This window comes from Rissa tridactyla, chromosome 3 (genome assembly GCF_028500815.1).
Source record: "Rissa tridactyla isolate bRisTri1 chromosome 3, bRisTri1.patW.cur.20221130, whole genome shotgun sequence".
Classification (NCBI taxonomy): Eukaryota; Metazoa; Chordata; class Aves; order Charadriiformes; family Laridae; genus Rissa; species Rissa tridactyla.
In genome coordinates, this window is record NC_071468.1 from 103,180,706 (window position 1) to 103,208,316 (window position 27,611).

At 35.7% G+C, this 27,611-nt stretch overlaps 1 protein-coding gene across 1 annotated transcript in view; it reads left to right on the forward strand.

Annotated features, from left to right (window-relative positions):
- Nucleotides 1–27,611, forward strand: part of CSMD1 (CUB and Sushi multiple domains 1) — a 1,189,318-nt gene that overhangs the window by 1,064,616 nt on the left and 97,091 nt on the right. Inside the window, exons 43-48 of the mRNA XM_054196719.1 lie at nt 1,173–1,350; nt 3,880–4,025; nt 6,067–6,147; nt 6,305–6,418; nt 16,219–16,407; nt 20,635–20,781. Of these exons, the coding sequence (XP_054052694.1) occupies nt 1,173–1,350; nt 3,880–4,025; nt 6,067–6,147; nt 6,305–6,418; nt 16,219–16,407; nt 20,635–20,781 (855 nt within the window). The remainder of the gene's footprint in view (nt 1–1,172; nt 1,351–3,879; nt 4,026–6,066; nt 6,148–6,304; nt 6,419–16,218; nt 16,408–20,634; nt 20,782–27,611) is intronic.

A 27,611-nucleotide genomic window follows, 5' to 3' on the forward strand; every position in this document is an offset into this window, starting at 1 on the left:
GAATCACGGAATCTTCAGAGTTGGAAGGGACCTCTAGAGATCATCTAGTCCAACTCCCCTGCTAGAGCAGGATTACCTAAAGCACAAATCCAATGATTATTAAAAGGATTCCTCCAAAAAGGGCTACTTGTCAACTAGCCAGATAATCCTTCTACCCCAATGGTATAGCAGCTTTAAACCATACAGAAACTGTGACATTCTTCTGCATTTCTCAGTCCTTCTTCCCCTTTTCCTCTTCCTTCTCCTTCTTCTTTTTCCCCTTTTTCCCTTTTTTCCTTTTTCCCTTTTCCATCACTTGTTGAGAGGTGAAAAAGAGGGTCTGCATGACTGTCATAGAAACCATAACAATAATAACATTAGCTTTATGGTAAGGCCGAATGAGAAAAGTTCCAGAACTAGACTGAGTGCCCACAGATGAGATTAAGGTGTCACTGTAATGAGTGAGACTCCTTAGTTTGCGCCAACGGCCATATGTCTACTCAGATCCATGCTTGCATCCATAATCAGTCAGTTTCCACAAACTGAGCCTCAAAAGAGAGCACATTATTGCATATTTGCTACCCTTGCGTTATATCAACCACCTTTTTGTGTCATTGATTTGCCTACAGATTTTATTCAGCAAGTGTACGCTAATTTGTGTCTCTATCTTCATTTTACTTGTCATAAGAATAATTAGCATACAAACTGCAATTGAAATGCCATTAAGGATGGCTAAAAAGTGTCAGAAATAAAGTGTAATGGTATTTGGGGTAATGAAAGAATAATCGACCTTTCTTCCTTTCTTTTTTTTTTTTTTTTTTTTCCCAGAATTGTGTTCCAGTTCATTTAGGGTTCAGCGGTATGGAAAATGCAAGCTTTGTGCTTGTTTATTTGTTTCTTAATCTTCAATGCAAGGAAAACCTGCCCCTTTTTGAAAAAGTGTGCTAACTTATTTTCAAGAATTCTGTATAAATTATTCCTAGTAGATTTTGATTGATTTTAAGAAATAAAATCTGAAATATATCGGGATAAATTCTTTCTTAGAAATATCATAGAATCATAGAAATGCTGTCTTTAAAACCTAAGTTGTCTTGTCCTGTGAAGCTTTTAGAATTTGGAAGCATTTTGGCATTCCCTTTGTAACATGAAAAAGCATGTTTCTCCTACTGATTTTTCATTTGTTTTCTTTTCAGCTCCTTGTGGCTATAATGTAACTGCTCAGAATGGTACAGTTTATTCCCCAGGATTTCCAGATGAATACCCAAATTCCAAGGACTGTACTTGGTTAATTATTGTACCTCCTGGCCATGGGATTTATATCAACTTTACTTTACTCCAAACTGAACCTGTGAATGACTACATTGCAGTTTGGTACGCAAAAGAAAAGTGATTTTTTTTTTTTCTGATTGGTTTTCAGATCTCACTGTCCCAAGCTACAGCTTTTGCTTAGTATTGCTCTTTAGGTTGTCACATGTGCTGAAGAACAGCATAAAACAAGTTATATGATTTGATGAAAAAAATAATATTGTATATCACCAAATGAACTCTTTAGGAATATTGTTCCAAAAGTACTTTGAAACTCAAACTCACTTATCAATCATATCTTCTTTGAGCTCTCTAAGTGAGGCCATGTGAGGTCAAAGTGATGTAATAGTCTGCGTGACATTGAGTTATATGTTCCATGAACAGATGAGGCAATATGTTAGTTGTGGCAAAACTTTTTAACCTCTTCAGGCATTAACTAATTCAGGCATTAATTAGGATTTTCTTAAATTTTCTTAATATCTTAATATGGCTGATAGACATACTCTCTGTGTTTCTCAAGCCAGGATTTCAGCCCTTGTACCTCTGTGTCTTTAGGTTTCATATTGTATGTTTCCCTCCTCTGAACTTGTATTTCTTTCCCCCCAAACCCATCTTAGCTTTTTATCCTCAGCTGGAGGAAGAGGCCTCAGGGCCGTCTAAATTCTTGCAGAAGAATTTACTGCACCAGGGAGTAGGCATAGATAATGATGTAGTTGTTACATACTTTCTCCTCTATGGCTAACCCTGGTCCTTACTCCACATAATATGCAAAGTGACTTGGCAAAAGGACAGAAATATAGGATGTAACTTTCCTGTGTGAGTCACCTGCTCCCATCTGCCAGCTAATCCAGTATTTCTGTACCTACTGCTGTCTGAGGTGAGTTTTTTCCAGACAGCAACACCAAAGTCCATATAATACAGGGAAAATCCAGTCAGTTTGTGGAGACACATAACTGTTTATGAACTACCATTTGGCTACCTCTGGTATTGGCATTACCTATAAATCCAAGTCTAAAATGCAGCATAGGTTGTTCTCTCTGGCATGTTCAGTTAAAAGCCTTCACTGGTAAAGATCTACTTGTATGAATGACTTCTCTTTTTTTGCCTAAGTATGTGCCAAATTCCTGAATTGTTATATTTTTCAATACTGTTTTACAGTTTATTTCTCTCAGTTCCCAATTGCCTGCGAATTACAAGCATGCTTTCCTTAGAGTTATCTTCTGCAGTATCAGCTCCTGAACTTGCCATGAGGAGGCTGTTTAGTGTAACTTTAAGTCATTCATGTATATGCCATTCGCTTCTGTATGAAAAGTCAAATCTTAATAACAAAGCTTTTTTTTTTTTTGCCTTTTCACCCCCTGAGAATCAGACTTTTAAAGTGAAAGCCTAGGTAAATTATCAAGTTCCTATTCAATACGTACGACTTTCACTCTTGTTTTCAAGGCAGTAGGAAGAAGAAAATACATTTTTATGCCATGTCACCTATAGTTTATTTTTTCTGGTTGTCACTAATACCACAGTAGAAACTGGAAGCCTGAATAATCCTGAAAAACTGTACAAGAGAAAAATAATTAATTTACATTACATTTTAAAAAATATGGGCTGTATGTACAATATATATACATGGCATGCATTCTTTTAAAACTCGAACTAGAATTTGTCCATATAGTGGATTTTTCTTTTTATGAACAGAATATCTTGATAGGTCTGAGACAGACAAAAATGTTTGGCTTTTTAACAATACGACTGAGGTGAACAACTATTGCTCTGATTTAAAGACAGTGAAAAGTCAAAAGCTCACAGCTTTCAGAGAGCTTCTAGATAGTCTCCAGCCTTCTCAAATACATATCACAAAAGCTTCTTTATTCAGTTTAGAATCATTACATATAACATATAAAAAGACCAGAAATAACAGTTGCAGAGCTCAAAAAATTCTTCAGTGATAAAAGCAGGGGGGTTTGTTTATTTTTGTATTCTGCTGTTCAGGCCTGAATGTTCTATGTGGTGATACTGAAAATGAAAGTAGCCTGATGTTACTGGAGTATATTTCTCCTTGGGTGTCTGTCCTTCTGTCCTACTGCTCCCCCCACCTCCTTTTTTTTTTTTTTTTTTCTCCTTAGGAGACATCGTTGAGTCTTTGGAATGAATTTAAATGGCAAGAGTAACTTGCAACTTCCACACCTCTGTTTGTGTTAGTCATGAATAAGGACTTGTAGGATCTTGGTCAAAAGTGTTAGAAATATGATAAGATTACAAGGGTTTTCTAGATTTATTTTTTTTCAACTGATGCATGCATGAGAATTTTTGGCAGGAACAGGCAGAGAAAATTTCATTTAGCCAATAAATTTCTTGCCTGTGAAAATGTAAAAGCTATTATAAAGTACTCCTGGTCTCTCAAAAAGTATTAGGTTTTGAAGTTGGAAAGAGTATTCTGTGTTGCCAGAAATAAAAAGAAAATAAACTAATTTTTAAATCATTAGAAAAAACAGTTTTTACAAAAATATAACCAGCTCTTGAGAGAAAAGAGACTGTTAATTTAAATCTTAAGTAAGTAAAGTGTTTCTTCAGTTGATTTTTTTACATTTCCTTTCATAGGGATGGTCCGGACCATAATTCGCCTCAGCTGGGAGTTTTCAGTGGGAACACAGCTCTGGAAACAGCTTACAGTTCCACCAATCAAGTCCTCCTCAAATTTCACAGTGATTTTTCAACTGGAGGATTCTTTGTCCTCAATTTTCATGGTCAGTTTGCTTTACGTCATTAACGTACATCTAGTTACCACTATGAATCAGTGAATTTTAAAAATATTTCTTAACTTTATGATGTACTGAGTGATCTTAAATAAATTCATGCCACTTAAAGAGAGTACCTGAAGGTATCTATTTGTGTGGGGAAGTCTTTACGAAACTAGTCCTCAGAGCTTGTGTCTGTGCTTTTCTTGTCTGTGATTTTCTCCTAAAAGAAGGCCGTGATGCTTGGTAAGCTAAAGCACTTGCCCGAGAAGCAAAAACTAAACTACCTGGCTTTAGTCGTCATGCGGGGAACATAGAGTTCCCCCATAACAAGATAGTGCCTGAGAAGCAGAGTACAGAGGATGATCAGTGAGAGCATTTTCCAGCCTTAAGCTGAAGGTACATAAGCCTGTAGTCAGTATTGCAGGGTTGAGGACTTTAGGTGATAAAAAGGCAAGATAACTACTCTGTCACAATGTGCAGTGCATTAGTCTAGCTAGGGGAAAAAAGAATGAATCTGCTGCTTTTTCTCTGCACTGTTTCTTTATTTTGCATAATAATATTTTCCATAATGTCTCATGGGTGGAAATCATGTACAACGTGAACATTGTCCATGCTCTTAATTGAATTCAAAGCAGTGACATAGGCTACTGCTGAGAAAACCCTGCAAACCAGGCTTCTTGGAGACCAAATTGAAGTGATACACATTTTTTGAGCCAGCAAACTTTGGGAGATACCTTAGTGAAGTGAATTCAAGGGCCTTACTGGACATGCATAGAAGTACAATTTTAAGTCTTGGAAAATGTGATTGCTGGAAACCTGCTTCGTGTCAATTACTTAAGCACTTGCTTTTACAAGTGTCTAAGCAGGTTACAAAGCTTTTTTTCTCAGGTGTTCTCCAAAAAAAACTGGTGCTATTAGGTATATATAGTAATAATTACATATATGTGTTTGCATATATATATTAGAAACAGCATACAAATACATAAATACACAGGAAAACATATATACTTTCTCCATCCTGTCCTTGGAAGCTCTCTATGGATGAAAAAACCTGAAACTCTCCACTGATGAAAAACTCTCCCTCTTTGTTTTTTCTCCTTATACAATTGCTTTACAGTGATGGGTTATACAAGCTTATGTGTAAGATAAGGGCTGACTCCCAATATTTTGTGTTTCTTTAACTTCTCAAAAACATCAAGTGGATCGGACTATCAAGTTACCAGGAGAATTTGTATTCCTGACTGTGATTTAGTTCCATGCAGAGGAGAGTTTTTCTATAGTATGTGCACTCTGATCACAGTCTTAAATCTCTGTTTTGGATTTTCTTATCCAGAAATGGCTTCTTCAGCTGTTCTAGGCGTTCTGCTCCTTTTTAGAAACATGTTGGTCATTGTACCGGTCACCCTCCTTGTGAGATTGCTCACAATTTATTGAAGCAGATTTGAAGAGCAGAGAAGAGATTTTTTTTAAAGGCATTGTGTTGGGGTTTTTTTTGTGTAACTTATAAAGTAACAATAATACTAATAATAGTAGTAATAATAATAATACTAATAGTTGTTGTTGTTGTTGTTATTATTATTACTGTTTTTTCTTAAAGTGAATATGTATACCTGTATCCTGAGAAAGTTTAACTCCACGTATGCTTAAATTAACAATGAGTATGACATGCCAGGTATGTGACACGTAATTTCAGATTTTCCAGGAAATGTAAGTAAACCATTAGCCCTATCACATGATGCAAAGGCAGCCACATGAAACAGCAGCATTGTAGCTTCAAAAATGTCCTCATAAACATCACAACTGCATCCAGTCCTACAACGGATCTATAATTTTCTAGGCAATGTAGTATACTATGTATACTGATTTAAATTTTTTTTTTTTAGATATTATGTAATGTCATGACATTTAACTTGTAAAATGTTGTAACTGAGCGACCATGAAGTTCAGTGCAGCTTTGGTAATTTGGGAAATGTGAATAAGAAATTAATTTTCTGTAAAATAATTGTTAACACAGCAGTATTTAATCATTTTTCACTTAAATTTGCAGCTTATCAGTTGAAGAAGTGTCAGCCTCCACCCACAGTTCCAAATGCAGATTTGTTTACAGAAGATGATGACTTTGAAATAGGTGAAAAAATAGTATCTCCTTTTCTTTCTTATGTTTTCACTTGAATTCTAATTAAACTAAACTATTAATACATTTCATCTTCCACCTTCTTTCATCTTGGTATACTTCTGTTTGAGGTTTTTTTTTGGTTTAACATTTTTGTCAATCACTTTTTCAGGAGATTTTGTGAAGTACAAGTGCCATCCTGGTTTCACCCTTGTTGGACAAGATATATTAACCTGCAAACTGAATGCACAGTTGCAGTTTGAAGGATCCTCTCCATTTTGTGAAGGTAAATATATGCTTGCATGGTCTGCGTATCATTATTTTTATCTTCCTATACATTGAGCATCAAATTTTTGGGCACTGCATTTTCATTAATGTTTAAAACAAAAGTTTCCATTTATTTCTTCAATATCTAAGAAGTGCACACGTTTTTAAATTGATCCCTACAACTTTTGCACAGACGTTCAATTCTTTAGAATCAAAAGACAAGAGGCTTTATTTAACTACACCATTAATGAAACACTGATTTCTAAATTTCATTGTAAATTATTTAACATTATTTCATATCAAACCAATTATTTCTTTTCACCCCTGAAGGGTTTTAAAAATATGTATTTAAATTAAACTTTCAAAATAAAATAAAAAATTATTCTCTCTACTTTCACAAAGATGGTGACGTTGTATGACAGTCACATGAAAAATGCATTCTCAAATAATATGTGGCAAATTTAAATTCATGGAAGTTATTCTTGCTATGTTTATAATTACAGTATTTCAAACAAGGAATTTAAAAGTTTAATATGAGTAACATTTAGGTGTGCATTCACATACAATTTGCTCATCGTCATGGAAAACAAGTATATCTTGGAGATTTGTACTCAGTCCTCCAAATTATGTTTTTCAACAGATGCTGTTCGTTATTTTTTCTTTAGTTTGGTATAGTTTTTTAAATAGCAGGTGGCAAAAAGATTTTGAAATGTTAAAAAAGAGATTGAGAAAGCATCTCTAGATTTTTTTCCTGAAGTACCTCAAATGTTTTTGGGGAAAAAAGTTACTGATGAGACACCATCATTAAAATTTTAAGGAGGTCAAAAAGTGTTCAGAAGTTCTCATGTTCATAACATTTTAAAAAGGAGTAGCTTTGATCTATAATATGTAATTATGGATTGAAAATCTTCTATATCATGAGGTAGCTACATCCACATGCACAACAGGTAACACTGGAAGAACAGTAATTATTGTCACATTTGATTAATAGCTGTACGCGTACTTTCCTTCCTGTTACACTCGATCTCTGTTTCCATGATTTAAAAATTAATAAAGGATTCGTAGTACAGAGTGCATTAGTGTCTTGATGCCATAATATATTTGATGCATCTGTAAGTAATTTCTCCATATGACTATCCATCCCCCTGTAAAGTTTTTACTCCACCCCTTTGATGTGCATACAATAACCTGGGATCCATCATAGATTGAGACACAGGGACTCCATGTCCCTGTTTTAGGTGGAAAAGATTCAGTATTCATTTCAGGACTCTCACCATAAAATATGCAAAAATAATGAGAAAAGTGTGTATTTCTGTATATTTCTTGATCAGATAACTCAATACTTACTGATGTTTGATTTTTTCCCAATTATTCTATTTTAATAAGATGATTGTACAGCAAATACAGCTTTCAATTTTAACAGTAACAGCAGTAACTTAACTCTTGACTGTATCAATTAGAGTGGAAATAAAAAATGAAAGCCTAAAATAAACCAATCAATTCTTGTAAAAATTGCAGAGATATTAGGAGTTTTTGATTATGATTAGCTATCTGTTAAGCACGGGGGAGTAGTTTATTTCCAACAGTTCTTTCAGATGCTGTGGAAACTAGTTGCTTTCTTTGATGGTAGCAAAAGTTACTTCTTTGCAATCCTTTGAGACATTGTAGATGAATACTAGTGAGTCTGTACTCCCTCACAGACTTTGTAGATTTTGTGATTTCCTCCCCTTTCTCGTATTTGTTATTTATAGTTTTTCAATATTACCCTATATATTCTCATTATAAGATTTTTACTATTTTATAAGTTGTTCCCAACATCTTTACTATTATTTTTTTAATGAAAAGAATTAAATAACACAGTTCCAGTTGAGGAGTAGATTACCACCTGTTAATGTCTTTCAGTCTTATATTGTTTTAATATAAATACAGCAGAACTTTGCTATAAGGAAGACATCAAATGAAATAATCTGATACCAAAAAAAATAAAGCCATTAGAGTGATTCATAGACAGAAGACAATGGAATTAGAAGCATTAGAGTAAAGATTCCGGCAGTTATTTTGGACAGACATAAGAGAGGACTTTCTTTAGATAACTTGGGATGCAACTGATTTCCATTCTTCAGACAAGTTGTACCTTTAAATAAATTTAATTTTTCTTTCTGGAAAATAGAATTACTTGGTTTTAGTTTTATTCCGGCCTCTCCAGTACCTCTGTCTGTCTACATGGATTATTACTACATGGAGATAAATGTTTAATTGAATTTCTATTTTATGATAACACTCTAGTTTATGTTTATCAGTATTTCTTCTAGATCATATGAAATATGGGTAGAGCATTTAAAAGTTGTGATTTTAATTACCGTCTTTATGGTGTTTACTCTTAGATAAATATATGAAATTACATGTTACATTCAAAACCTAAGTATCTGAAGGGGAGAAATATGTATTTCTGGATCAAACAAAAAATCCCATATACCAGACCATATACCAAATGTTCTGTCTCTGGCCAAGAATGATTTTCTAGTGAAGAACAAAAGATCATTGCAAGCATGCAGTTAATTAAGGACTCCACCCAATTGTAGTTAACCCACTCTTAAGCTAGCAATATTCTTTGTATTTTGAAACTTGTAGGGCTATTTCGTCAATGGTTTTATTCAGTCCCATCTTGAACCCATGTAAATGCTTTAAATCTAGAAGTTTTATGCAAGAAGTTGCACAATTTATTTATGTAGTATGTGAAGAGGTTTCTCTGTTTCTTTACTTTGAACTTGGCAACTGCTGTTTTCACTTCATGTCTTCTAGTTCTCATGGGGGAAGAAACAGGAACGAATTGTTCTCTATTCACCATATTTATGTCATGATTCTATAGACCAGAAGATACTTCATACCTTTAATCATTCTTGTCATCCTTCTCAATAGCTTTCCCAATTTCTTTTGAGGTGATGCGGTATAGAACTGCATTTATACAATACTATCTGATCCAGATAGACTGGCAAAAATTGCTGCTTGCTATGTAATCTGCATATCGTATTTCAAACTAATTTTTGGACTGCCTTTTAATTGTTCTGCATTTTACCTGTAGTTTATAATTGGTTACGTTGTCCTTATTTGGATCAGATTCACATTATTTAAAGACGCCAGAAAAATTTTTCATTCTCCTGAGCTGTGCCACTATGTTGTAGTAGGCAAGAAATATATTTATATTTCTAGGATACTATACGCAAGTCTGATGACATATCTGACAGGCAAGAAAAATCGGTCTCAGTGACCACTTCTACATCTTTCTGAATGAATGACCTCCAGAGCAGCTGTAATCGTACCAGACCATACTTTTCTTACAGCTCTCTTTACCTTCCTTTCTGATCTGTCTGAGGACAGACTTTCTCATAATTCTTGATGATAAATCGCCAGGTATTGTCTAATGTGCAGAGCCCTAGACACCCTACAGAACATGGTCTTATTGTGCATGAACTTATGTTTACCAGTAGCTGACCATTTGTGATTTGTGTTTACACACTTGGAGTCTCTGCTCTCATCCTGTCCTTATATCCTCTTGCTACAAATTTCTTTCCTTTTTTGATTGCTGTTAGGGAAACATAGGGATGTAAATTGAAGCAGGAAGAGCATTGCAACAGCAAGAAATACTCTGGTATTTGTCACAGAAATTGACGTACTAGTAAAACAGCTAATTGGAATTCAGTGTAAGGTAGAGATCTCTAATCTGGGTGCTTAAAACACTTAAAGTAGAGAGGTGGTGTGATAATACTGTCTTAGTGTGGTGATGATATTTATGAATAAAAAGAGAAATCAAAGATGGAGACAACAGAAGTAGTATTACAGTTAAATCAAAAAGCTTAGTCAAGCCTTCCACAAAACAACCGAAACAGATTTCTCCAAAAGCCAGGTTAGGTAATCTCTTTCTTGAAACTAGGATATGATGCGAGTGTTGTGCTATCCCACAGAATTCTTTTTTTCATGACACAGCCCCACTGCACTCAATTACATGTTACTGTGTAACATGAAGATCTTTGTTATTTGCTGTTGTTCTTCTGTAAGCATTGCCTGTATGTATGAATTTATGCAAACTTCTAACAAATAACAGTACTTGAAATTTACATGTGCAACAAATGATTAAAAATGAATGTAAAATAGCTTATGTCCTCCAATATGCCTAAAGGAGTTTTTTTTTAATATTTACTCCTGTTATTCCAGACCATTTTACAATAGCTACTTTTAAATTCATGGGATATACTTATAAATAAATTATACTTAAATGTTTTCTGGGGCTCAGGTGTCTAGTTCTGTGTTTTGCAGCTCAGATTTTCTCAATTGGTAAACTTCACATAAATTCCTAAACTTTTAAATGTGCAGGGAGTTGAATTACCCCATAACTTAGGTGACAGAGGAGAGTCCAGAAGGTATCAAATATAACACTGAAGAATGTAATGTTAATGTGTTAATTGATTGACAAATAAAAGAAAGAGTATTAACAGTGCCTCAACTGAAGCCATTTGTGTGACTTCGTATTTAGGAATATTCTGTTTTGAAATACCATGCTAACGGTGATAGCTAATATTATAGAACAAAAGGGTCCAAATTGCAGATTTTTGTTTTCACCTGCTGTGTGTATGATACCAAGAAAATAGCACTGTGGAGTTTATTCAATTGATAAATATTAGTTATTAATGGTATTAGAAAATGGATGTGCTCTTTTTTTTTTTTTTTTATAGAGCAAGGTGAAGCGGTCTCTCTGTTCCAGTAGGTCAATTTTTCTTGTAAAATGTTCAAGCCTAGCTGCCACCCTAGAGATTAAGTAAGCTAAGGTACACTGGGGGGAAGCTGGTGGGTAATTGATTATGGTGGAGAAAGAGAGACAGCAAAGACTGGCAAGATGAACGTTGCTGATTTGCCACGTATCACCATGGTGTAGCCAGCCTTACAAACTGCAGAGGAGCAATACGCTGTCTGCCTTCCCATGTCCCTGAACTACTCCAGAACTGTTCCTCTCATAAATCCCTGCGGTATGTCTCCTGTGAATGGTTAAGGTTGGAAGGGACCTCTGGTCCAATGACTCTTAGACATAGGAAGTGAATCTTGGCCATAGGAAGAGCTTGCTATGTGTAAAGAGATTTGGACGCTTCTGCTCTAGCACAGGAGAGGTACTGAGCTATTTAAAGTTTAGAAAGATATAAGAGTTTCATTTTTACATGAATTTTCTGTCCTAAGAATATGCTGAAGGACACCTGACAGGACACTATTTTTGTCTCAGTACCACAGAAGAGTATTCCATGTCTTCTTTCACCCTTTGCATTACTATTTGTGCTGATTTGTATTAAAGAGGAGCATTTTTTTCCACATAAACAGTTTTTCCTCCCTTTGGAAATTGTTCTATTAGCAAAGTTTTGAAGTTCACTAAGGAAATGCAATAGAATATATGAAGGAAAGAATTCTTACAGCAATCCTACATTGATCTGTTTCTTACTTTGCGTACGTGTGATGATTTGTTCAAGGAAACTCTCTGACCTTTAAGCTGTTGATTTTTAATATTCACCCACCAAAGAAATGTTCTTAATTACAAAACAACTTCATACTTTTCCTCAATTATGAGAGAAGGGCATGAGGAAACATCTGCAAAAGGCACATTTTTCCCTGTGGTAAATAAATTAGTTTCTGGTCCCTTCTTAAGAATCAGCTGTGAGTAATGAGGAAGCTAGCAGCAGTCTTTCTCGGTTATTGATAACTTTGAGCTGCTTTTGAAAAAATGATTTTTTGTTGTTATTTTTTCAAGCCTAGCAAACAAGCTATCTTCTTCCCTTTTTTTCTGCTTCTCTTTTTGTCTCTGATGTCCTTTACAAGAAAAAAAATAGATGATCTAAAAGCAAAGCAGGTGAAAGAAAAAGCCAGAAAAATAATTTTCTGTGGGTTTTTGTCTTCTTTTTTTTTTTTTCCTCCCTGCAATTTCCTAGTCCTGTCTCTTTTTCTTTTTGCAGACCATTTTTACAATGGCCAGTTCTCATCTGGAGCATTTTCAGAGGTTTCTGAGATGCTCACAGTCAAGGTACCTGTGATTTCTTGAGTGTGATTGTCTTTCTTCCTATTCTATGACACTTCTCTTTCCGAAAGGAAACTAGCAATTTTCACTTCTCCAGATTGGTGAATTTTCTCTATTTTTTCACTGCGTTTACTTCTCTGGCTCCATTTCTTTCATATACTTGCAGTGATTTTTTGAGTTAGTGAAGAATATCTCAACGCTTTGTGACAATGATCTGTGTATCACTCTAAAATGATCTCAGGTTTTTCAAACTGTAATTTTGAATCTTATTCTTACTTGAAAATCCTCCATCCCAGATTCCAAAAACTTCATCTACAGCAGTAAGTAAACACAAGTTCATGCAGCCTGTTCTTAAGAAGATACTTATAGTGCACCTTTTTGGAAATGATACCTGTGGGAATTTAGCTGAAAGAACAGCCATACAAAGAGCCGTGATGATAACCTTTTAGATTAAGCCAACTGTAAACTTTTCTGGAAGAATGTACAGTCGCGCTTTCCATTTTATGAGATCACCTGGCTTTGGTTTTGTCTGGGCTGTTACCTGTGTAACATCCAGATTTTGTTTGCAGGCCCCAAATCTGAATGACCAGTAAATAGTTTGTTTCATGAGTAATTTGACCAATGGTCACTTCCATAACTCCCTAAGATGCTGAGGAGAAGCAAAAAAATTCAGTTGTAACCTTACCATCTCCTCTGTAAGTTTTCAGATACAGCGTTTACTAAAAACTGCTCCAGAGGTACTTGCCACAGTCCCATATCTTCCTTCCAAATGTCCTGTTCTTTGCAACTGCTTTTTTGTCATGATTAGCTGTTTGTAGCCATTTCTTAAAGCATAGTTTATGCAGAGAAGTCACAGTTTTCCAGTGTTAAAGGGAATCATTGTGTCTCACTTGCTGTGAAAAGTCTGACAGCGTTACTGATTTCTCCAGTATATTTGTAATTTGCTACTTTGAAGACTAGCTCTTAACCCACAAGTTGCTGTAGTGGACTTCAACATTATAACAAGAATTCTAATGAAGCCAATACTTGATCAGGAAAAGACATCTTCTTTTCTCAAAAATAGTCTTGTAGCATAAGCAAAGGATGATAAAGGGTAAAGCAGGTTGTGGAGCTGTGTCACGTCAGCTACTTTTCATAACTGATGAGCACTTTTACTGCATGTCTGACCGGAAATGCCATGTAGCTAGTCAAACTTCTACTCAGGGATAAGCCTCATGTATTTAACTAAGGGAAAATAGTTATTATTTATCTTGCAGTATGATTCTTCTGCCCAGTTTTGTTCTATGATAATTTGCGGATTTACTTGTACTTGCTGCAGGTTCAGGCGTCAGAGCATTTGTTGACTGTATTTTTCTCAAGTTGTTCTTCTCCTGTTCTGAAGAATATAGGAAGTCAAAGTAACAGTCTGTTTCATTTTAGTATAATGAGAAAGAGAAGCTACTGTCATTAAATATGTGCAATGCTGCATTCTTACACAGAAGTTCTTGGGAAGTTTCTGGGTGTAATTTTGCTGCAGGTGTTTCTATCTCAAGAGACAACCCCTGAATTAAAACCGTCAAAAGGATTCTAACTACTTTATATACCATTATCCCATAGGCTTTCCCTCTCCTTGGATGTTTTCTACGAAAAATGGCTTTACCTCTTAGACACACAGTCTGCTAGAGCCAGTGCTGACAAATGATAGCAGAAAGGGACACGTGCCAAAGAAAAATTGTTTGCTTGCCATTTTTTCCCCAGCCCACACCTTGTTCTCCTTGCTTGATGGTATATCCTCACTTGCATATTACATCCCTCCTTTTCACAAGCTGACATTTTTCTCTCTGACTGAAGAAATTTTTTTGCCTAAACAAGATGAGGGGGAGGAGAGGAAGAGAGGCTTTCAAAAACCTAATGTTTCTTCCTGCATTTGCTGGCATGATAATGCTACATATTCTCCAGTCTATGAGAGCAAACTTAAGAAGAAAAGGTTATGAGTAATAAGTAGTTTTTACTTTTTCATGCTTTCCCCCCATCTTATATCCCTAAATAATCAGAATGGCTTTTAGGTAAGTGATTTATAATTTATGCTATAGTATAAAAAAAATCACAACTGAAGAGAAATCATGCTGGGGGCTCAACCTGTAAGTCAGATCTAGGGATGTCTTGAACAGTCAGAAGAGAATTGTTTTGATTTTTATTTTCTTTTTTCTGAACTTTGGTGCCAGTAAGAAATTGGTAGTCCTCAGAAAATGAGTTTGTAAGTTAAGTTTGAAACTCATATCTTTCTCACTTAATGTATTATCTGGAATCTGGGACAGTGAATGGAATGTTGTATTGTCCAACTCAGGCATGTACACTTTCTCTTACCTTCCACACGCAAGTCTGGAAAACTGTATCTAGGTTAGAGAAAGGACAGGAATAAGCCAGCTTCTCAAAGGTAAAGGTCAATGCACTATGTAGGAAAGTGAAGAACAATTTATATGTGAATTAATTGATAAAATTCCTATTTTTTTTGCACTGTTGCTTTTGGTGGAGGGTTCAGATGCAGATTTGTCCCCAGTGCATGGACGGAAGGTAAAGACTGGACATCTTTTATAACGTATAATTTCTTCCTCTACCGGTATTCTTAATTTCTCTCTGAGGACAATTAAAGTCCTGACACCGTTTTCCAGAAGTTTACAGCAAAATTCTTCTTGGCTACAACTGAACCTAAATTTCATCTCCAAGTTTGTAAAAGGCCAACTAAGGGAAATGGTCCAGTTTTTAATGTTCGTTTCTGATAGTTATTTGTGTTTTTTCCCTTGTAACATTTTTCCACCTGATCATTGTTTTATGTTTTTTGCCTTTCCTATAACCTTTAATTTATGCAAGTACTTGGGTACTGTGACAGTCAGTTTCCAGGAATGTATTTCTGTCAAGATAGATTTATGAATCTTGCACAAAAAACATTGTTAAAATGCACATATATTATGAAACTGTGGACAAAATGTATCAGACTTCAACAGCAAACAGGCATGAAAAAAACAGTCCCGTGTGAGAGGCAAAATGTTAAACAAAAACAGTGACCAAAAAAATAATTTCTTAATCAAAACCAACCAGTATTTAGGATATAAAATTTATAACATTTTAGTATAGTATACTCCATGTCATATGCAGAGATCATAAACACCTGTGAATATCAGGTGAAACTGTAAAATGTTAGGGGCTCAGAGTTTAAATAACAGGGGAAGTGGTTCCTGAGAAGGTCTTACTTGGATGACTTGGAGTATTATGTATCCAAAATATACCCTTTGTCTGTGCAAAACGCGTATGTTTTCAAATGATCTGGTGTGCCTAGAAGCTCCAGTATGTTTTCATGTTCCTGTAACAGACTTTAATCTTAAAGGTGGGTGGGTTTTTTAAGAACTCAAATAGAAGACAGCTATTAGGTTTCCAAATAAAAAGTTTTACAGGGACTTTTACCTCACCTATGTGAACGATAACGCTAGCATATGTGAATCTCTTCACGGTAAACCTTTTGGAGTGTGACGTATTTCTGGATGAATGTTTTACTCCAATTAATATTCTGTTTCCTAAATGCAACGTTTATAAAGGTGGTCCTGTTTGTGTTTGTGCTAAAGGGAACTTTATTTCCCTTCCATCTAGAATACAATTTTAGCATGCTTTCATGTGGAAACTTAACCTGAAGCATACGTATCTCTGAAAAATAATACTGTTTTTTTTTCATGGGAAGGAAACACCTTATTTCATTGCTATTCTTGTTGTTGTTCTTATCGTGCCCTTTTTAGCACAATGTCCGGCGAATGAAATCCGTACAGAATCGTCAGGAGTGATCCTTAGTCCAGGTTACCCAGGCACCTATCCCAACTCTCAGACCTGTTCTTGGACTATAAAGGTTGAGCCAGGATATAACATCTCCATCTTCGTAGAAATGTTTCAAAGTGAAAAGCAGTTTGATGAGCTGGAGGTATTTGATGGTAAGAGAGATTTAAATTCTATCTAACCACAAAAGAAAACGTATCAGGTCAAATGGGGCTTGATTTCCAACTGTTGGTTTCATAAAGCCTTGATACATCTGAAACAATAGTCCAGTATTTCTATTACTTTTGCCTTAAGTCTAAATCTGTTAGCCAATGAAAATTTTTATAGATGCATTCAGGACAAAGAAGCTTTTAAATTTTCTTAGGTCTTGTTAGAGGAGAAGCAGTAGCAGATGCAGCATTCCTATGAAAGTCATACCCTTTTCTGTTTCCTGGGAAATATATGAAGGTGTCTGAAAGGAGAATTTAATGTGCTGTTTTGTAATGGATCGTTTCTGGTGAGGAAATATTTTGGTGGTATAATTTCATTTGTCCGATTTAATAAAATTATTTGAGGCTAAATGCTCAAATTTGGGTCCGCATACCCAGTCTACTTTCTCCATAGCATAGCAGAACCAGTGCTGTACTGTGGTTGAATATATACCCCAGTTAAAGAATTTGACCATCTGTTTTGGGACAAAGAGTAAAGAAATGACAAAACCTCAGTTTTTAGAGCGTTACTCACAGCAGCAACATCTCAAAGGGCCCTATTTAATTAACACGCTATTCTTATTTTTTACTGAATTGTGATCTTATTATCACTTGTTCTGTTATCATTGGTTGATGAGAATATCTAGTCCCTGATTGTTCTTTAATATATTTTTATTCACTTGGAGACTATTATCATATCTTCCCTCATTAACCAAGAATGTATGATAACTATGATAGAACTGATTAATATTCACTGTGGGAGTTTCATAATAAGAAAAATATTAAAAAGTCATATGTTTGAGGTATCTTTCTCTAAGTATTTTTCTTAAGAAGTAGATTTTTAATGTCTAAAATTTCTAAAATATTCTCAATTTTTGATAGCAGCATTCTGAAAAAAACCCACAATATTTTTCATTCTTTTGAAAAAAAGACAGTTCATTAGCGTTTTTTTTTCTTTTTAATGTGTATGTTGGTCCTTGGCAGGTTAGTGGAGAAAATAGTGTGAAAAATTAACATTGTCTTTTACTCCACTCTTTTTGTATTTAACATCAAGACAATACGTAGTGTGCCTGGAACTTTTCTAGTGGTCTGATCATTTTGCTTGTTTTCTTTTGAAAAATTCGGTTGAAACTGCTTAATGTTCCCGATGAAGATTTTTGTTTTCTTTCTTATACATTTAAATTTAATGAAACCAGATTATCAATAATAGATCTGAGAGACGAATTATGACAGTTACTACATTTTTAAGCATTGTCATTTCATGACATGAAATCACATTCTTACAAATTCATCTCTAGTGCAGCTCTACTGAAGTCATTTTTTCTACCACCTACCAGCAAACCTAAATGAGAAAGATAATGGCATATTTATAACCTCTCAATACAGTGCCATGTAGAGATTCCTGAGCTAGCTCTCAACAAGTTGATATTTAATATGGCACATTGCAGTGCCTTGCAGAGATACTTGCTTGTGTCCCTGTGGCCACATTAGCAATGTGCTTTGCTAAGCTAATTAGTTCTACATCTCAGCATGACGAGTTTGTTGGGGCAGAAGGCAGTGCTGATATGGCTATACTGTTTCCACTGATAGATAGAACTTGGACTTGCTCGTTCAGAGCCAGCTTAGATATTTCCCTGTATTCCTGCATTTTGCAATAAATACATGTCATATCCTGGGACTTTGTGTAGTCTAAAACAGCATGCCTTTATGTAAGTTACTAGAACTGCACTGATCTATCTATACCAGGTAAAGATACGTCACCAAACTTTATGCAGAAACTATATAAAGATTGGCAAGACAACTTTTAGAGAAATATTATTTGCTAAGGCACAGGTCTCTGATTACTTAATAAGGCAGCTTGGGAATCAAAACAAAATAGTGACTACACTGTAAATTACGGTGCTTAAGCAGCTGGATGATGATCAGTATTGGCATTCAGTCAATGAGGCCAGCCTGGTCAGCTGAGAACAATAAGCCCATTAGCCATTCCCACTTATCAGTCAGACTCTTGGGAAATGCCATCTGTATTCTAAACCAGAGAAGCCATAAAATGTACCATGAATATAATTATTAAAGGCTTTTGAACTTCAAAACACTGTATTCAGGCTACTTACACTGAATAGCATTCATTTAATACAGCAAATATTCTTTGATTATTTTTTTTCCCCTGAAATAAACCAACAAAATTCTGTCATTGAAAATAGACAGAAATGGCAACTTTTACCTAATATTCCGGAAAGCATCATATGACAGGTCAGCACACCAGAAGCTGAGTGTTTATTTCCTTATATAGACAAACTCTGAAATAAGAATAAAAAAATCAGACTCAAGAACACCTACGTCATGCTGCAGACTTTTCTGAACATCATCTGAAGAGCTGCCTGCTAGTTAAGGTACAGAAACTGAAACTCAACTTCAGGAAAAACAAAGCAAACTAAAAAATATTGAACCATTCCTCTGATCTCCCAGTGGCTAAAAAATGCAGTATGGCATGTGGTGCTGCAAACTAATTCGTGATCAGTAACAAGGAAAGATTCTCATCTCTTTGTATGTACTAGATCTTTATTTGTAATTGTACTCTTTGAGACCCTTTATTTGAGAATTTTGAAAGAACATACACATTCCAAACTGTAACAAATAAAGTGTATTAAACAGACTTTACAAAGCCCAGGGTGAAGCACAGAGAAACTAAATGAATTGTCATGTTCTAAAGCATTTTTTCAAGCAAAAGTAGGAATTGACCTTAGCATTCCTTATCAGTTATCATACACTGTAATCATCAAATGCTAACTCCCTAATATGAAAAACAAACAAGCCACAAAGCATTTTGATGAGGGCATGCTGGGCAACCTGCACCTAAAGCTATGCTTATTTGTTCTTATTTTGTATATGTATTTATTAGTTAGAATTTATTTAGTAATGCTTATTTAGTTGTAGTGTTGTCATTATGGTGACTGAACTGCAGTTCCTAAGAACTGGGAGGTTGTCTTAATCTTTATGGTTTGCTGTGGCTTCTCTAGCCTCCCTTTGGTACCTGAAATGTCCCGATCAGAAAATATACTTATTTTTTATTGGACTGGAGGGGGAGAAGGCTAGCAACGATTATATTCAATTTTTAGGTGTCCTTTGAATTCAGTTTTATTTTTGCGTTCTCATGCAACAGAAGAAGAGCTGATCAGGCTGCAGCTGCTCAAACTCAGCAAAAATGAATGAAGCAGCCTCTTTATTTGAAATAACTGCTGTGGCCAAGATAATGTTGGTTGAACATGGCTTTCCTAAACTTGAAAAATGTGGAGCAAAAGGCGTAGTGAGCATGTGAAAGGAAGGAGTTCAGCCGGAGAAAACATAATATGGAGGAAGAAGATGCCATTTCATGTTTTAGAAAGCTTTCAGTTGGAGATTGGCTTGATATATGGATTATTTTTCTTCTTGCATATATGTTGTTTTATTATATAACTAGCCCCCAAATCACTATTTGTGCTGCTAGGATTTTGTTGTAGTGAAGATATCGGTCTAGTGCCACAACACGTTTTATCAACATCCTGTATTTACAAGTGTTTGTTTCTTTTTTTACACTAAAATGATACTATAATAAACACACTATGTTTTAACAGAACTGAGTCCTAGTGAAGTATGTATTATAAGTTCATAGCACTTGTACATAAGTGTATTCCACAGTGAAACTGTGATGATCTTATATGTGACAGAGCATTTTTTAGCTAAAGTGTTCACTATGTACTATGGTGGTGGTTAAAATTATACAAGCTGTACAATATCAAAGAATATATAGATTAGCTACCACTCACTAGTTGGAAAAGAGCTTAAATAAATAATAGATATAAAAGGACAAGGAGCAGATACATAACTTCATTCAAAGTAATTGTCCCAAAAAGAAATTAATTTAAAAAACAAAAATTCACTATTTTTTCAGTGTTCGTGGCAAAAATACTCATTGTTTTATATTTTAGTTTGTTTGTACCAAGATTTTTTTATTGTGTCCTCTAGTGAAAACCTAAAACTGGAATGGATAGTTTAAATAGAGTTCTGTTAATTATTTCACTGGCAATGATGTGCCACTTTATTTCCTATTCTTTCCTTGTATATTCACATTCACCGATGAGTTAAAATATGGAACGGATTACTTAAACTGGTAGTACTTAAAAGCTTCAATAGTTTCTTTATTCATCTCCAAAGGTTCTTCTGGGCAAAGCCCTTTACTGGTTGCTTTAAGTGGAAATCATACTGGACAACTGAATTTTACAAGCAAAATGAATCAGCTGTATCTTCGCTGGTCAACTGATCATGCAACCAGCAAGAAAGGATTCAAGATCCGTTACTCAGGTATTTTATAACTATTAATGATTTCCATTAAATTGTACTTTGTGGTTACATATACTATTTAGCATCAAATTAGGACTTGTAATATAATGTCTCTTTCTTTGAAGATAATTTATTATAATGGACGTTTTGACCATGTGTCATCATTCTAGTGCAAGTTCAAGGTAAGCACAGGACTTGGACTCTGTTTTTTCCCGTTTTGCCAAAGATCCCCAGATTAATACTTCTCCAATGAATATTTCTCTCTGCAACCTGCTCTCTGTTTAGCAGACCTGGAGCAAGGCACTTGAAACGTAGCGGGTGGAATAGCCCTTAGATTTACACAGGTGTACTCAAGAATGAGAATTTTTGATCCTGAAATGGTATGTGCTACTCCACCTGCAATTCAGTGCAAAATTATTAAATTTAAAATTTCCTTGAGTTGCAGGTCACAATTTTTATTCCTATGCTCTTCTTTATGTACAAATAAATGGAAAACCAGAGGGAAGAATATCCCTCACTTCTTCAAGAAGCTGCATGTCAATCTGGTGTTGTGGTGGCATGAAAATATGTAAATAGTCTATCCAAATAGTGTTTAAAATTATGTCCCTTATTAAGAAAAAAAATCAGTTACCAGTATTGCAATACTGGATTATACTCTATGTGTAGACATACTGACCTTTACTCAGTTAGCAGCGTATTTAGGATGTTTTCACACCAACATCTGCAGACACATTGCTCCTAAAAGGTTTGGCTTATGGATCATTTACATGATGTAAATAGTGAGAGACAGAGGTGATAATTGCTGTCTGTTGTTAACATTTGCTTGTTCTGTGTTTGGACTTGATTAGCAATGTAAAGGTTGTGTGTGTTAATTTTGGTGCCTAATGTCAACATAAATTAAGTAGAGAAAGGAATACTAAGAATGTTTTAGATCATTTTATCACGCACCAGGCATCTCACATTTATTCATGCAAAATGCCATTTAGGGAGATGATTTTCACAGAGCTCACGCCTTTCCTGTACCATCCGTGCACTGGCTGTCTAACCTCTGGAAACTTTCTCTTGATAGTGAAATAGAAGATCAGGGCTGAGCTCAGAGCATAGTAGTGATCATTGTTTTGGGGACTTAAGACCTATGAGCAGAACTGTGAGCAGTCGGGGAAAAAAACAGTAAAAGTATTATGTCTACCTTGCAAGCAGCATTTGGAGTATTACTACAGACAAACTGAAACTGAGGGGTGGGGGAAAAGAAAGTTGTTTTCAAGCATACTGGAGGTTCATTTAGTTTTTCATAGGGAAAAGTAAATTGCAGGACCTAATAGATGGATTGAGAGTGTGGTGAAAGGAACAAAGAGAATCTGTCATAACCCTCAGATGTGTGGCACTGAAGGGAGTGGGCCTTCTGTTGTGAATTTAAAGTGAGGAAGTAATATCACAGTTACAAAAATAGAGTTCTGTAAAGGATTTGTCTTGTAAGTGTCAAGTTTCTAATGAGACTGATTTTTGAGGAATGAGAAATTACTTTACACCTTTGTGTGTACACAAAACATGTTTTGCAGTAGCGAAGAAGTGGTCTGTCTAATTACTAGGCTCAATTCATCAATTATTATGGCACTAGCTGCAACTAATAATAAAATTGGGGGACTGGAGAGAGATATGCAATCCTTATGGCTATGTTTTAGGAACAAACAACTGTTTTGCTTTTTCCGCTTCACTGTCAGTGCCTGCATTTTTCTCTAAACTTCTGTACGTTTTACATGAGATTCAATGGAAATAATCAGCATGAAAGAAGAGTAACAGTGAGCGGCAGCATAAACAATTGGATTTGAATCTTAATGAGGGAAAGCAACATGATGAAAGTAGGAAAAATACAAGATCCCAAAAAGGCTATTGATACCATGGCAGCTGTGACTGAGCCAGCAGGCTTCCTCATAATGAAGACCCTACTGAAATGAATTACTGCCCTCCCACAACCCTCCCCTTCTTCTCCAGCTATGCCAGTGCACAAAATTTTGCAAACTGTAGTTTTGTCACAACTAGATTTCATTTGTGGATACAAATTTTCTTCACTTTTTAGAAGTGCTAGAAGCTTTCGGAGGAATGCTTAATATTGCCTCTAGCGTGCAAGCTTACTTATAAGCTATTTGTCTAATGTTGTATTTTTCTGTCTTGTGGTTTAAGGCTTTTTACTAAATCTTAGTAGAAAAGAGATACAGCATTACAGCAGAGGGATATTCTTTTAAGATCTCTGAATATTATAGAGGCACTAGCATAATTTTAATCTAAATAATAAATTTCCTGACTGCGCTAATGCCTAGATATTAAATGATCTCTTCCTTAATCTAGTGAGTATCTGTATAGGACAGTGAAACTAGGAGAGGAAGCATCAGTTAAAATTTCTTGCAGCCCTAGGGAAGTAATCCCTTTTGTCTTTGAAAGGTATGTAGTATGGCAAAATCACTAAAATGGATGCCAAAAATATAAGGAAAACATATTGCATGCTGTAATACTTTTTTTTTTTTAATGATTGCTCGTTGTTTTGAAGTGTTTGAACTTGACTTCCTGGTGCAGCTGGGTTCCACCAAAACTATGCAGTTTATTACAAATAGGGAAGATCTGTGAGTGCAGAAAGCGGAACTTGCTGAGCCCAGGCTAGGAAACTCACTCTCTAAGAGATGAAACCTGGAAATTGCTGTGAAAGATACCTGCAGAATCTGCTTCTTGGCTTTGTATTCCCTCAATAGTTTATAACCATGCAAGAACATTCCTACCCAAGCAAGCTAGCACAAAGGCAGAACAAAGAAGAGGGGGATGATTTTTTTAAAAAGTAGTGGCGGAAAGAATGAAAGTGCACTACAGTACTTGGCACAGCAGCTGGATGCATGGTGATTTGGGAAGCAGAGTAGTTGACTTGCTACTTTGCAAGTTCCCATTGCCTCTGTAACATTTACAGGCTTTTTTTAAAAACTTTTTGTTAGTCATTCAAGAGTAAATACAGCAAGTGGTTACTTGGCTAATTTGTAATTAGCTGCAGTAGAACTATATATAGAGAGAGAGATATTATTAAACCCACCATAGATCTCTCTTTTACCTTTATTCTGCTCTTGTAACCTCATCTGCTATTGCAAGAAGCTTAATTCGTCACCATTCATTTCATCTTATTTTTAAGCATTGCACCTGTGAAACAACTGTTCCTATTTCCTCTCTATTTTAAGTTAAAAGAAAAGGCTATTAATTGGTTTGGTTTTGTCTCTACATTTTCCACTAGCTGATTAGAAATGAGAAGGGAATTGTATGAAGAAGTTAATCAGAGTCTTTATAATTGTTTCTTCTGTGGTTCCTAAACTTTTAGATGGTGATTTGCTGTAGTAAATACAGCAGGAAAGTCACACAATGGGGTTTATACAGTACTTTGAATCAAGAGCAATATGAACAGGTTCATTTATAAATGTTGAACCATCAGTAAGAACATCTGTATTGTAAATAGCAGGTTATTTAGTCAGATACTTAATTTTTTGAAGATGCAGACATTCACAATTATGTCACTAAAAAGGGAACAGGCCTTTGCAAATTTACCTTGCTGTTTTCATACTGTTTACATATTAGATTTAAAGATAAACTGCAAAAGAAAAAGCATGGCAGCTTGACCTTTTTTTGTTGTTTGGTTGAGTATTGTTCTCTGGTTTTATACTGTACATTTTAAAGTGAAAAATAACATATGGAATGGATGGTCCATTAATTAAGGAACTGCTTTAGTAATCAGAAGAGGTATGTGTAGTTTTCTTGTGTGACCTTACCTAATCACTTAAGACAGCATCTGATTTCTTATCTATAAAGTGAGAATCACAGAATCACAGAATGGTAGGGGTTGGAAGGGACCTTCGGAGATCATCTAGGCCAACCCCCCTGCCAGAGCAGGGTCACCCAGAGCAGGTTGCACAGGAACGTGTCCAGGCATTTTTTTAATATCTCCAGAGAAGAAGACTCCACAGTCTCTCTGGGCAGCCTGTTCCAGTACTCTGTCACCCTCAAAGTACAGAAGTTTTTCCTCATGTTAAGATGGAATTTCCTGTGTTCCAGTTTGTGCCCAGGCACAACTGAAAAGAGTTTGGCCCCACCCTCTTGACACCTGCCCTTTAGATATTTATAAGCATTGATGAGACCCCCTCTCAGTCTTCTCTTCTCCAGGCTAAACAGACCCGGGTCTCTCAGCCTTTCCTCATAAGAGAGGTGCTCCAGTCCCTTGATCGTGTTGGTAGCCCTCCGCTGGACTCTCTCCGGCAGTTCCCTGTCCTTCTTGAACCGGGGAGCCCAGAACTGGACACAGTACTCCAGGTGCGGCCTCACCAAGGCAGAGTAGAGGGGGAGGATGACCTCCCTCGACCTGCTGGCCACGCTCTTTTTAATGCACCCCAGGATGCCATTGGCCACCTTGGCCACAAGGGCACATTGCTGCCTCATGGTCAGCTTGTTGCCCACCAGGACTCCCAGGTGTCTGTCTTCAGAGCTGCTTTCCAGGTCAGCCTGTAGGTCAGCCCCTAACCTATGCTTGCCCTTGTCTGTCCAGCTCCCTCTGTGTGGTGGCACAGCCTCCTAGTAAGAATCACAGTAAACCTCTGCCTCACTGGATATTTCAAGAATAGCAGCACAAAGGACATAAGATCCCCTGGTAGTATGGTGATGATGACAAGTAAGTATCCAAAAGGGAAAGTTAAAAGGAAGCAGTGAACTAAGCTGTGACTTTTTATCTGTCAACAAAACAATCTATCATATAAGCTAAACAAAGGCAACATGGGATTTCAAAGAAGGATTTTTATTTATTTATAATTTCAAACATAGGGCAGAGTTTCAGTGGATAGTTATAAGTATCTTTTTTGTATATGTTTTTGGACTATTGACCAAAGATATTGCTGGGAAGTTAAGTCCTTTGCTAAAATAAATTCCTAGAGAAAATGACATATAATTCACTGCAAGACAGATTTACAAAATCATCTGGGGGCTTTGGACACCCAGTTTCAAAGAATTTTAATTTGGAATTGGAAATTATTATTTAATTGAGCTTCCCTTGGACAGAGTGCCTCATACAGCTTTAAAAAAATCTCACTTTAAATGTTCCAGCTCTTAAGAGAATATGCATTGTGAAAGGACGAACATGGTCCTGCAAATGCAAAATTGGTGTTTATCTATCTGTGCTGCTGTCCACACATCAGTTGAGTTGTGATGTGTGATTTAGCCAGGCAGTTATTACCCTGTTGGTCTTCAATTGCAAGTGACAAACGGACACTGTGATTACAAGCGAGCTGAAAATGTTCAGTGTGTTGCCTTGCAAAAAACAGTGGTGTTTAAGAGACCTTGAAAGAACGTGGATGCTATGTCACTTGGAAAAGTCAATTAAGTCTGTAAATGTAAATCTACTTCAGGTCACTGGAATGACTTCACAGAAGTTTATCACATTTTGTGATACATTGTCATTCCTAGATGACAGCACTCCTGTGTCATTGCACCTGTATCAGCTAAGCCTCATGAAGTTCCAGGACAGATTCCCTCTCAGAAACTGGCTGAGAGAAAAAAGCATTTTATCCCAGTGGTCCTTGATGCAAGACTGCAATATTTTATGAGCACTCTGTAGACATTTCTGCTTAAGCCCAGAATTTTCACTCAGCTGACAGTGACTGTGGTTTTCAGTCTGACATTCTTCAAGCATTTGCTTACCCTCCAGATCTTCAGACATTTTTTATTTATTGCCTTGTGTGTGATTCTTCAGTTAATATGTCAGTTCCTCATCCTAGAGGATGTTATGTATGCTTCATCCTGGACTCTGAAGTGAGTTCAGTTTAAAGAACAGATTAAAAATTACCAAACTGTAGTTTAAGAAGGAAATTGTATAGAGACTTATCAATATTCCTTCACTGTCTCAGTAAGTATTGAGTCTTCAACAAGATTTTTCAGAGTTGTAAAATAAAAATCCATCTTCAGAATGTTAAATAATTTGCCTCAAATGCTTTCCTTCTTTTCATGCTATGTATAGCTTAGACATAGTAAATTCTTGAGTATCAGCCGCCTTTATTCATATTTCACTGCCTTTGCAGCACAAAAGACTATGAGTTTTGGTAGGGCTTTTTACATAGATGAGGACTACAGGCACTGCTTGCCTGCAGCATTGTCGCTGGCTTCTGACATACTAACTGCCTACTGCTGCTACTTTAAAACATTGTCATTAATAAACATTTCTGTAATAGCAGGAGGTGGATCTGATCTATGTTAAATAACTATTTTAAACATATTATCCAAACATATATGATTCATATCACTTATCACTCAGAAATTGGAAGAAGATTTTTTGGTATCATACTTCTAAATTTCAGTTACTGAAGTGTTGAGTGGATCCTGCCGCAACTGAAGTCAGTGTGGATTGTGGTTAAACATATAACACTAGGCTGGAAAAATCAGACCATAGTTATCAAAATAGTTAAAATTTTAGTATTTTTAATTTATTCTCTGTATTTAAAGTGTTAATCTGTAAAGTGGGGATAATAGCAACGATTCTTGCTTTAATGTAATTTTGTGAAAATATATTAATTAATAGTCATGTAATATCCTGATAATACATGTACTGTCATAAAAAAAAAACCACACAAATTATATCTTGAACAGTGCCTGAGTAATTTGAAGCTAATAGGGCCTAGAAGCTCATCTTAAACAATTAGATTTTTTTTTTAAAACAAAGGTATATGTACTGAAAGAATAAGTAGTGACTGTTCCCTATATCGTTTAAAGTAAATGTCCTATCCAAAGCCAGAGTATGATCATCAGATTACAGACTAAGGCCTTCAACAAGTGCAAGGTCCTGC